Here is a 13,200-nt window from a genome sequence, read left to right as displayed (position 1 = left end):
TCCAAAGTGGCTTGTCCATGGGACCAAATGGCAAACAGATCATCTACATAGTGTAACCATACTAGTGGCTTGTATGTAGCTGTGGTAAGTACTTTGTTTTCAAAGTGTTCCATGTAAAAGTTTGCTCAAGGAGGGAGGAGGGGGGGACCCATAGCAGTACCATTAATCTATTTGTCGATTTTCCCTCCTCATGTAAAGTAACCTGCATACATAGTAAATTTGAATTCAAAGATATAAGGGGAAAAAGAAAATAAATGTGCTATTTAGAAGTCATTACAGATCTGAAATATTATTTTTTTGAGTCAGTCATGGCTTTGAAGAATTCTCCCAACCTGAAGAAATATGGTTGCATTAATTTGTCAAAAATTTGGGAGACTGGCAGACCATTGGACACCCCATCACACGGGATTAGATGGAAGAAAACGAATGTGCTATTTAGAAGTCATTACAGATCTGAAAGATTATTTTTTGAGTCAGCCATGGATTTGAAGAATTCTCACAACCTGAACAAATATGGTTGCATTAATTTGTCAAAAATATGGGAGACTGTTATCTATATTGTTTCACTTACACACAGTCACATATACAAGCTGTGTTGTGCTTTGATGATGCCGATTTGAAATTCAGAAAAATATAAGCAGTTAATAAAACATCTTTTGATAAAAATTGTTTAGTGTCGTTAATATCGTTAAAAATAAATCGTGAATAACCATTAACACCTAAGCTTATCTGTTAGATATATTTGTTAAAGACATGATCATTTTCTTACCTGCAAACTGAGAAGCTTCCATCTCCAAGAATACCTTCTTTAATTATGATATCATAATTTTGGAAAAACTGTGAATTCTGAAAAAAGTGACATAGATGGACACCATAAAAAATCCAGCATGATGATTATAACAATACAAAACTTAAAACCTCATTGATATAGAACTTTTTTTTTGTAAAACTATTTAAATTAAAAAAAAATTATCAACTTAAAGCTTAAATTGTAGTATATTTATATAACGTTTGTCAATATCCTTTTAATACTTTCACTGCTGCTCTTGGGAATGAGGCAGTGTTCTGGAGTTTATATTATTATAAAACAATTGTAATAATATAACATTTTATTTGATAAAATATACTAAAATATTATGTATTCAAAGGTGTACAGGTTGGGATGCCAGCAATGCCAGTCAGCATTCTTATGCATTTTTTTTTTTTTTTAAATTTCAAAATGCAATATGAATATTGCATTTAGAAATTTTTCTAATGGATCTTACAGATCCAAGGTACATTTTACTACCCATGGTAGATAAGGAGAACTTGGAGTCATCTTTGGAAGCTAAAGCTAAGGAACAGTGTGCTTAAGAAGCATCTGAGGTGCAGGTTCTTTACATTATATGTGGTAAGTGTCTGAAAGGCAGCCTTTTGGGTGTTTTATGTGCATCTTCAGTGAATGTATTCAAGGAAAAACATGATAGACATTTAGACATTGTGTGACCTATAAAAATTCACATGTTTATAGGCACTGGCACTGATTTAAGTAGTGACATATACATCATGTGGTTTATGACTATAAGTGTTTCAATAGTTTTATTTAATAATATAGTTTCATTTTTAGAAAACAGTGTTCTTTATAATATATACTTAAAACTAGTGAAAATTATATAATCATAAGCAGCATGATGCGCATGCTACCTGAAATCAATGCCAATGATGACTACAGGAAAACCTGAACTTTTTTTAGATCACACAAATGCTTGAATACCTATAATACTCATTGAAAACATTCATCAACAGATGCACTTACAACATCTAATGGTAGTCTTCTCCACATCACGAGAAAAACCTGGACTCCACATGCTTCTTAGCTTCCAGAGGTAACCCCATCTCCACACCTACCATGTGTAGTAAATGCTGCTTATCAACTGGTATGTTTCTATCACATCTTCTCTCATTTATCATTTTTTCAAACTCCAAAAACCACATTGCTTCAATGTTCTTATATGCAAAATTCTAAAGGTCTTATCTTTTCAACTCTCTCCTCATCTCTATGGTACCATGGTGTATGCACAGATATGATAAGATCACAACTAGTAGTCCAGGACCTTTACAAATCTCTGGTCTTATCAGAGATTTGTAAAGAGGATGAATAAATCCCTTCTTCCTATACATCAGCGTTTTCTATAACAATGAAGTTATCCACTGTGAATATTAAAATATCATAGTAATAGCCTCTCTCTGCTCAATTCACTATCAACTCTAAATTTCTAGCTTGATTAACTACATGCAACAAATTCCCACTAAATATAATAATCCACATGCAGTGCATTCATTCAAAACATATAACCTTATGCTATGCAACAATAAAATGATATTCACTGCCACCTGCCCAAAACAGATAATCAAATGTGGAACAGAAACTTTCAGATCAATCACAGAAATGCCATTGGGACTGAGAGAAAGCACACAGAATGAAATTTCTGGATACTTTAAAATCCTACTGATTAGTAAAATTTTTGCTAATTCTAATAATTAGTTTCTATAAAAAAGACTTGGAGGAAAAGTAAGTAGCCAGATGACTGGCTTTTTCTGTAGGTAATGATGCAACAGAACCATCAAAGTGCAACAAAGGGAAGCAGGATTGGACAAAAGTTGTGGCCAACAACTCTGGTAAAAAAAATCAGGAAAGCATAACTTGCATTTGGACATGATGTAGCTTCCTACATTTGCCACTTCAAAATTAGTTTCATATGTGTTAATAATTTACTTGCAACTGTTTCAAGCTTTAAGGTGAAAATCAGTTGCATATTCTTGATTCTTCTCTTGAGCAGCCTTGATGCACATCTTCAAGAAACAAAACTTTGATAAGGCAAAAGAATTTAGAACATAATGGAGGGAATTAAATGTGACCATGCTTATAAGAATTGCTTCGGCGATACATTCAATACAAATATTTAGATCAAAAAGCTGGAAAATTATCCAATCAACAAACTGAAGTAAAGAAATCTTAAATCTTTATGACATAATATTTACACAAAGATTATCCTGCTTAGCATTCTATAATACCAAAACCATAAGGACCAGAAGGCTTGAGAGTTTCTCAGAGAATAAATCAATGCTGCATCGATAAATTCAGAATGATCAGAACTGACTAGAAGACATACAACATCCACATAATACTTTGAAGCGTCACAAAAGATTAGGATAAAATCTAAAGCATTTGAAGAGAGAAAGAAAGTTCATGATTACCGTGAATTCAGGCAGACAGGTGAACAGTTTGTGCGAGATCACTGGTGACAAATGAGTAGTTTGGCATTTCTAAAACTGTTGAAGCAGTATAATTGCTCCAGTTAAAATCTCCAAGAAAGGTGACTTTTTGTTTGTGTTGTTTAATGTATATATCAAAACACAGAATTATAAGTAAATAATTATTTATTGACTAATTGCTGATTCGCTGGTGTTATAACCAACATCTTCAGAGCACAAAAACACAGTTTGTCACAGTATGCGAGACTACAACATGGTGTAACAAAGGGACTAGCTTAACAAAATTGTAGAAACAACACAAAGACTAAAGTCCTAATTAGGCACCCTCTATCTAAAATATATATATATGTAGCAATAACACAAAGACTGAAGTACTAAAAAAAAAAAAAAAAAAAAAAAAAAAAAAAAGAGAGAGAGAGAGCAGGTACTAGTTATGTCTTAAGATGACTGTTTCCCAAATCTTAGGCAAATTTATACAGTCATATTTGTTGAGATTCGGAGTTGCTACTCTCATCCGTTCACCCAAGGACAGCATCCCTCCTTTATCACATCCAGGAGTCTACGAAGTACCCTGCTCGTGTGATCAAGCCTGCTACGGTCAAACAGGAAGAACTGTGGACATCCGCATCAGTGAACATAAAAGATACATCTGGCACTATCACTATGGCAAATCGGGTCTAGCAGACCATACCCCTACACACAGGATCAACTGGAAGAAAACAAAAGTACTGCACAGAAGCCTTGAAACATTCTCCAAATCTCAACAAATATAGCTGTATAAATTTGCCTAAGATTTGGGAGATAGTCATCTTAAGACATAACTGGTACCTGCTTTCTCTCTCTTTTTTTTTTAGGACTTCAGTCTTCGTGTTATTGCTACAATATATATATATATTAGATAGAGGGCCTAATTAGGACTTTAGTCTTTGTGTTGTTGCTACAATTTTGTTAAACTAGTTCCTTTGTTACACCGTGTTGTTGTTGTAGTCTCACGCACTGTGACAAACTGTGTTTTTGTGCTCTGAAGATGCTGGTTATAACACCAGTGAAATATCAGCAATAAGTTAATAAATTTTCATCCTGTAGGATGAAAAATCCTGCCACCTCCATAAAACCTTACATTAATTTACTTATAATTCTGTGTTCTGATATATACCGTCAAAATTGAACAACATGAAAGACAAACACATAAGCCTTTCTGCACGTTAAAGGTGACTTTCTATTAGCAAAGTCAGAGAAAATCAAGATTTATAGTAAGGAAGTAAAAAAGTTCAACATGGCTGGTGACATTAGGAAAGCAATATAGACAAAAAAATAAATTTAACAGAATGAAGCAAAGAGAATTTTAACCAAAGATCCCTCCCATACAAAAAAGTAGTTTTAAGTTGAATACTAACATTAGGATATTATTCACCTATCAAATATATTCTATACACCCATAAACTGTACACCAGTCTTCCTGTCAATTGCATATGTTCTTCTTGTTCATTTGTCTGTCCTGTAGGATGAAAAATCCTGCCAGCTCCATAAAACCTTGCATTAATTCATTTACATCATGGTTCATTCTAATACCAAAACAACAGACTTACATTTGCTTTTCCACTCTTCTTCTTTTTTTTTGCTTCTTCCAGTAACTCTCTCACATCCTCTCATTATATACCTGATACCTTTCAAATCATTCATACCTTCTAAAACCATTAACTCTTCCCCACTTTACATTCTAAAGCATCATCATCATCATTTTCAGAAAACAATTTTGTCACGCTTTAATCAATACAACCCTAATCATGATATCCCCATACCATGCTATACTAGCATTTTGCTCGCATGGTATTCCCATGGTGTAGTCCTGTTATTGTCTTAAGATTCAAAACATACTTCATGTCTTGTAATTTCAAAACTTTATTGAAGAACTTTTAGCAAGTTTTGGAAACATGAAATTTTTCTAACCCTAGTTTATTATTATTTTTTTTTTAATATGAATCTCATCCAAGAAAGGTCATAAACCTATAGTACGAGGCTGGTCTGAAAAGTTATCGGCCTAACAATGAAAAAAAAAACGAATTTATAATTTGAAAATTATTTTCATTTTTCAACATAATCTCCCTTAAGACTAATACATTTATTCCAGCGATGCGCCAGTGCCATTATCCCAATCCCTGTAGTGGTTCTCAGTAAGATCTGAAAAATACCCCTCTACAGCTGCAATCACCTCTTGATTCGAAGAAAAATTCTCACCAGCGAGGAAGAGTTTTAGTTTTGGGAAAAGAGAAGTCAGGGGGAGCCAAATTTGGGGAATAGGGGTGAATGTTCCAACAATTTATAGTGCAGATCCTTTAATTTTCCCATTGCCAAAACACCTTTGTAGGCAGGTGCATTGTCCTGATGAAAGATGATTTTTTTCTTCTGCAAACCTGGTCTTTTCTCACAAATTTTTTCGTCTAGTCTGGTTAAAAGATCGGAATAATATTCCCCGGTTATTGTTTTACCCTTTTCAAGATAATTAATAAACAAAATGCCTTTAGCATCTCATAACACCGATGGCATGACCTTTCCTGCTGATGGAACAGACTTTGTCTTCTGTGGCACTGAACAACCAGCTTCTGTCCAGTGTTTTGACTGCTGTTTGGATTCTGGTGTGTAATGGTGAATCCAAGTCTCATCCATGGTAATAAATTGACGCACAAAATCAGTTTTATTCTTGTTAAAACGCTTCAAGCATTGTTCAGAGATTTTCATGCGAGTGCCTTTTTGATCTGCTGTGAGCAAGCGCGGCACCCATCTTGCACAAAGGTTTTTCATTTGCAATTCTTCATGCAAAATATATCCTACAAGTTCTTTTGAAATGCCTATAGTCTCAACAATTTCACTCATCACCTGGACTTTCCAATCATCCAATACCATATCGTGCACTTGATCAACGATTTCTGGTATTGTTACACTTTTTGGACGTCCTTCACATGGATCATATTCAAGGCTGGTACGGCCACGTTTAAACTTGGCAGCCCATAATAGTCAAAAATGAAGGAAAAGAGTGTCCATAAACTTTTATGAACTTCGAATGAATTTCTTTTGGCATTAAACCTTCTTTTACAAAGAATTTTATAACTGCACGATACTCAATTTTATCTATTTCAAGGAATACAGACAACACTTTTGTTTCAGACAGCTGAATAAAATAAACTACTTTATAGAATGACTTGCAATTTCACATGGATGCTTATGACTGATGTACCAACTTAGAAAAATAAATAAATAAAAAATCTTGCCGACAGTGCTGCTATCTATGGCCGAGGTCGAGAACTTTTCAGACCACCCTCATACATTAGTACTGGGTTAATTGGTCGGATTATCCAAAAATTTTGCTCTATAGACTAAATAAGGAATTTTTTAAGACTGCTTCAGGCCTCCAATAAGCAGAATAGTGGTCTCATACCAGGTAATGAAAGTCATCTGCTGCCTATTCAAAAAATCCATGCCTCTGGTGGGATCCAGCTTGATGGCTGGAGATAAAGGATATTAAATACTAAGGCAACCAGGCAGGCAAAATGAAAGATTTCAAATGATGCTTTCTCTGTCATTATAGGTGGAATCTTCTAACTCAAATTCTGTTCAAAAATTTGACTTTAAAGTATTAGATACACAGACATGTAAAATAATGCATAAAATGCTGTATTGAATAGCATATAATAAATAACTAACCTTAAATTTAGCTGCCAGCAGCTGAGATGCATTTGGTTTATTCTCATGAAAAGCACCAATGAGATCATCACAAATAACATTTTCACTAAACAGAACTGATGGTGCCACATAGGAATATCCCTAAGAAAAGAAAACTAAAATTTAAAAAAAAAAGTACTTGAATAGTTACTGTTATCAATACTCAAAACAAAAATGATCTTTTTTATATCATCCCTTAAAACTTACCTTAAATATTCTATCATCATTAGGAGGAACAACAGCTGGGGAATCAGCAGGAGGCATTGAGGTAAATTCATCTGCAAAATTGCTTACATCTAATTCACTTACAATTTTTGGAACAAATGGGGCTTGAATCTTTTTCTGCGATAGTTCATCCCAATTTAAACCCTAGAGGAAGATGAATATAAAGGAATAAATTTCAAAACTACACAATGAGATGCAGCATATTTTTAGGCATAAAATAATGATACACTGTTTGCTGATAAATGATACACTTAGAAATAGAAAATCATGGCTAATGTTATGATATGTAGAATTTCCATTTTCCCATTGCATGTTTAGGCACAATGGCATCTCATGATCAAGTAACGTGGCTTCTTTGAAACCTGATTAATACTCTGATAGGATAGTCAATCCCATCTCTATAGTATAGTATGGCTGTCTATTGCATGTGTTCTTCTTGTTCATTTGTTTGTCTTGCAGGATGAAAAATCCTGCCACCTCCATAAAACAGATTGGCTAACTCACTTCAGTCAGAGTCTTGATAAATTCAATATTTCCTGCCAAAAGACACTGTCAAACTAACTGTGCTATAGAGATTTCCCTGATACGCATAATTTTTGATAGAATTTTAAAAAATTCATGAACTATTGCTGATTTTTGAGATTTCTGATAAGATGTAACAGTCATTAGAAAAACTAAGTTAAAGGACTTACATTACAACTGGCAATGCATTAGAAGAACTTAGCTTGAATGAATGTACACTTCTTCAAACCTTTCCATGGAACATGTTCAGAGGTAAATAACATAGGCAGTAGATATGATGTGGATCAAGAATGACAGAATCCATAATGGTAGTTGCATCGTATCATGGTCAAGAGTACTGCAGCATATACATAACAAATCTGGTAAACTAATGCATACGAATTAACTAACCATTCAGAGAGCCTGTCTTTCTCCCTTTCTCTCTCTCAAGTATTATATCTGATGATCATGACTTGCTATAACTTTTTTTTCCCTGAAACATGTAAAAGATATCAGTTGTTAGAATATTCATATTTTGATATACATTCCAGAAGTTACTTTCAGGGTTGGACTTAGAAACTACAGCTTAGGAGCTCATATTACAAGGGCCTCCTCCTTAATATAGATGACCTAAATTTGCTCAGTAAAGGGAGCCTCTTGAAATTGTAGCTTTGAGACCATAATCTTAAATTTAGCCATGGTTAGTCTTTGTTTTCTCCAGTCTCTTTCCTTAATTTACCTGTGCCAGATTTTACGAGGCTTCCTTTCTCGAAGTATATACAAAGAATTTGTTTTTTTTTATTTCTCCTGATATCCAATTTCTTTTTTTTTTAATTTTGGTAGTCTGTTCTTAGTAGAATATCTTCATTTGTAGTATGCCATGACACTTAACAAACCATATTTTACAGTTGTCTCTATTTTTCTTTCAAAAGCAGGTAACATTTTGAAGCATAAGTCAAAATCAGTATTTATTACATAAATTCATAATGATAAAATTTTGTTTTCAAGGGAGGCCCAGAAATCTTACTATTTGTGAAGATAGTCTTCATTAAAAATGCTCCCTTAGCCAAATTATTTGATTAATTTCTTTATGACATTTACCTTTTGATGTTATAAGGATTACCAAATATTTAAAACTTTCTAGTTGTTTATTTATTATTATTATTATTATTTTTTTTTTGAAGTTCATTGTGATGTTACATTGGAAATACTCCTACACTTTGTAATTATCGTATACGTTCAATTAATTTTCATGACTTTCGTTACTTTGTAGTCTTACATAAGACTATCCAAAGTTCCTTACAGTTACATCTTGAAATCAGCAAATAAAATTGCAACATCAGCATAATGTACATTATTAAAATTCTGTCTGTTATAATCATTCCTGACAGCATTATATTTTGGATAATTATTTCACTGTACAAATTGAATAAAATTAAGTGAAAAAATATATCCTTGTCTTATCAATTTTTAAAAATTTGCTCAAAATCTTATTCTTATTGCTACAGTTTAATTCTGGTATATATTTATGATTCACAAATCTTTTTCCAAAATTTTAAACAATTCTCCATATAAGCTTGTGAAAAACTTTCTCATTTGGAGTTTTCTTGTTGTCGCTCAGGTAACATTTGAATCAAAAAATACAATAAAATCTACTAAATGACTAAATACAGTAATAATAATATAGGGTTGTTTTGGAGAATGCAAGAAAAAAAAATCATTTACCAAGATAAGTGTATTTCTGTACTGTCATAATATTTATTAAGTATTCTGTTAAATTTTCAATATCAAAATCACATAAACAGATTTTATTTTTTCTAATGTAATATCACCAGGTCATGGTAGCATCAGATGGTTTTATTTATTTTTTTTATAACATCTGGAGTAATATTTATTAGTACAGTCATATTCTTTCTACAGAGTTGTTATGGACAAACCTCTTGAATTCTGTTATTAGGTCAACCTAGAATTATTATTATTATTATGGGCAACTCCATGGTGTCCTTAGACTCATCGAGGGAGGCACTAAATATCATGCCAAGCACTATCCAACATTTGCGAATACAGGTATAAGAAGATATATGTGACATATTTAAAGATCATAAAAAAATAAATAAATAAAAAAAATAAAAAAAAGCCAAAATTATTCACACATTGGGTACTTGTTGTGAAAAGGTGAAAAAAGTCATTGATAGCATGAAAGGCAACATACCTGATCAGAAAATGTGACAATGAATGAATAGCAGTGAAAGATACAGAGGATGCTGATAAGATAGAGAGAGAAGCAAAATACAGTGGAACAGTAGAAAAGAAGCAGAATGATACTGTAGGTATGAAAGATTTGAATGTGTGAAGATATTTGAAATGAAGTGGTGAGGCTGAGGAACAAATTTAAATAGTGCAGAGTGAGATAATACACTTCGAGACTGGTTGTTGAAAGTGTAAAAAAGAAGCATGCCAGTAGAAGAGGAGCTGAAGGTTAATGATGACAGTGGAAGGTTAGAAAGTAAGTGTTGTGTGGGAGGTCTACAATCATCTATGGTCAAAGATGATGTGTATTTGAAAGGAGGTACAATAGGAAGAGTGACTGGAGAGTAGAAGTGCAAAATAATATGTACTGACAGGAACAAGATAAATAATAATAATAGTAATTATTATTACTATCAGAGACCTCCAGGGAGTCAGGGACTAATTGAGAGAGCCTGTAAATCACCCAAAACAGCTAATCCATAAAATATATCAAAAATTGCTAAATTCCTTTTCAGCTACTGTCCCAATTAAGCGTTTAAATTATGTATTAATATGTTGGTTTGGTTTCCATTCTTTGAGATTTGGCCCAAAAAAGCGGCTGCCCCAATTAACCGGAATCGACTGTATATATATATATTATTATTACCCCAAGACCTCATGGAGTCAAAGACTCATCTGGGAAGTCCTTTTATCACACATACATCTCATCATACCGTGTCTTAAACACACTCAAACTCCTTGCAGACACCACACTCTCAGGCAAGGCATTCCAATCATTCACAGCTCTGCACGAAAAAAACCTGCCTCTCACTCCCCCTACTCACACCCTCTTTATACAGTTTCCAGGGATGACCTCTGGTTTTCCCCTGATCTCCCACTATTCTCTGTAGAACTTCTCCACCATTGATCTTATAACAACCCCTTACCAACTCGTAGGTCTCTATCATATCTCCCCTCTTCCTCCTTTCCACCAGACTCTGCAAATTACATCTTCTCAATCTTTCCTCATACTCAACATTCCAGAGGTCAGAAACTACCTTAGTCAGTTGCCTTTGCACCCTTTCCAACATCTCTTCATCCTTCTGAAAACCCGGTGATCAAATCTGGGCACAACAGTCCATATGTGGCCTAATCAAAGCCTTATACAACAGAACAAGAATCTCCGTACTTCTACACATCAATGTCCTCCGCATCATTCCCAGAAGCCTTTGTGTTGTCTTCACAATTTTGGCGATGTGTCCCCTAAATTTTAGATCCTTATCCACTATCACCCCCAGATCTCTTACTTCCTCTACCTCCACAATATATTCTCACCAAGCATAAATTCTGCATCCCATCTTTGTTTTCCAAATTTTAAAACCTTACATTTTGCAACATTGAACTCACATCCATCTTTCCATGCCCAATCACTCAATTTATTCAAGTCTTCTTCTAAGGCCACAACATCTTCACTACTCTTTATGGTTCACCCCAACTTTGCATCATCTGCAAACAACCGAATATCTCCATCCAAATCTTCGCCAATATCATTAATATACAAGTTAAACAGTAATGGCCCCAAAACAGACCCCTGAGGCACTCCACTAGTGACTTTCGTTTTCCTGGATATCGCACACCCCCATACACAACTTGTTGATACCAATCAGATAGCCAGTCTCCAATCCAATGCACTAATCTAGTAGTATCCAAACCCATCTGCTCTAGTTTGACTGTCAACTTATCATGAGTACTCTATCAAAAGCCTTTGCGAAATCCAAGTATATTACTGTGTATCCATCTCCTCTGTCCAAGGAAGCAGTCACTTTATTGTAATAAGTAAGTAGATTACTAGAACATGACATCCCTTCAGCAAATCCATGCTGTCCATCAAAGATAATACCATTGTTGTCAACCCAACTCTGGATCCCAGTACTCAGAAGCTTCTCCAACAACTTAACCACAACACCTGACACAGATAAGCCTATAGTTTGATGCTTGAGTTCGATCACCTCCTATGTGAAGTGGCACAATCTTGCCCTCCTTCCACTCCTTATGAACTTGACCAAATGCAAGACTTGTATTAAAAAAAATATGTCAAGGCAGGTGTCAACTCCCTGGCACATTCCTTCAGAATACGCGGAGATATATTATCAAGTCCGACACTCTTATTTACATCTAGTTTACTCAACAGAAAAAAAATCGCTGATGTCTTGTGTAACGCCTAATTTTGAACAAGAAACAGTTAGATTTAGAAAAAAAAAAAAAAAAAAAGAAACAATTTGTGTATGAAGCAGAGGATGAATTCATAACAGATTTTAAACAAAAATTTAAGGTAGATTTTTATTTTTCAATTATATTATTGATACCGGAATTGCATCTGTTGATGAAAAATTCAAGCACATGTCTACAATTAATGAAAAGTTTAGTTTTCTTTTAACTGCTTAAAAAATGTTTGATAATTAATGGATAATTAATTGATAATTATCATGTGTTAAATGGAAGATTATTTAACACATGATAATTCTAGAGATACGGAACAGATTTATGTAGTGAATTACAAATAATAGCAAGGCGAATTCCAGAAAATACTTCCACATTAGATGTCCTGTCATACATATGCAAAAATAATTTAGAAAATAGTGTTCCAAATGTGTTTATTGCTCTGAGAATTTTTTCGACATTGTCAGTATCGGTAGCAAGTTCAGAAAGGAGTTTCTCGAAATTAAAACTTACATTCGCTCTATGATGGCTCAGGAATGACTCACTGGTCTAGCAATAATATCTATAGAGCATGAAATTGCATCTACAATCAATATAGATGAATTAATTCAAAACTTTGCCAAAGCAAAAGCCCGTAAGATTAATTTTTCATAATTTTTGTATTTAAGATGTAATAATTTTCTTGCTATATAGACATTAGGAGTAATCATATATGTATACAAATGTATTGATTTTGATTAATAAATTTTATATATAAACATTTATATATAAATGTTGATAATGACATTATTTTTGTAAAAATCCACATGTAAGTGTACGTGTGAGTATGACAAAATATATATAGAGCAATCCCTCGATTAGTGCGCCTAATGCATTCTTTAAAACAGGCGCATTAATCGAAAACACACTAATCAAATATAATAACCTATGGGAAAATGTATAATTCGTTCCTCAAATTTCTGTTTTGAACCTTAATTTTTTTTATAAAAGAATTAAGGAATGTCACAGGTCCTAGTTAAAGGAAAACCATGAAGCTGAAAGACAATAAAA

General features: G+C 33.6%; 1 protein-coding gene across 3 annotated transcripts in view; it reads right to left on the bottom strand.

Annotated features, from left to right (window-relative positions):
- Positions 1-13,200, bottom strand: part of LOC150104645 (ribosomal protein S6 kinase alpha-5-like) — a 547,165-nt gene that overhangs the window by 56,869 nt on the left and 477,096 nt on the right. For all 3 annotated transcript variants that reach the window (XM_090395839.1, XM_090395841.1, XM_090395840.1), the window contains 3 exons: positions 7,183-7,344; positions 6,958-7,077; positions 770-846 (listed from right to left, as the gene is read on the bottom strand). In XM_090395839.1, coding sequence (XP_090251965.1) covers positions 770-846; positions 6,958-7,077; positions 7,183-7,344 — 359 coding nt within the window. The remainder of the gene's footprint in view (positions 1-769; positions 847-6,957; positions 7,078-7,182; positions 7,345-13,200) is intronic.

This window comes from Typopeltis vanoorti, chromosome 7, assembly GCF_054136105.1.
Source record: "Typopeltis vanoorti isolate ZY-2024b chromosome 7, IOZ_Tvanoo_1.0, whole genome shotgun sequence".
Lineage (NCBI taxonomy): Eukaryota > Metazoa > Arthropoda > Arachnida > Uropygi > Thelyphonidae > Typopeltis > Typopeltis vanoorti.
The sequence above is the reverse complement of the archived record's forward strand: the minus strand, read 5'-3'. Positions and strand labels throughout refer to the sequence as shown.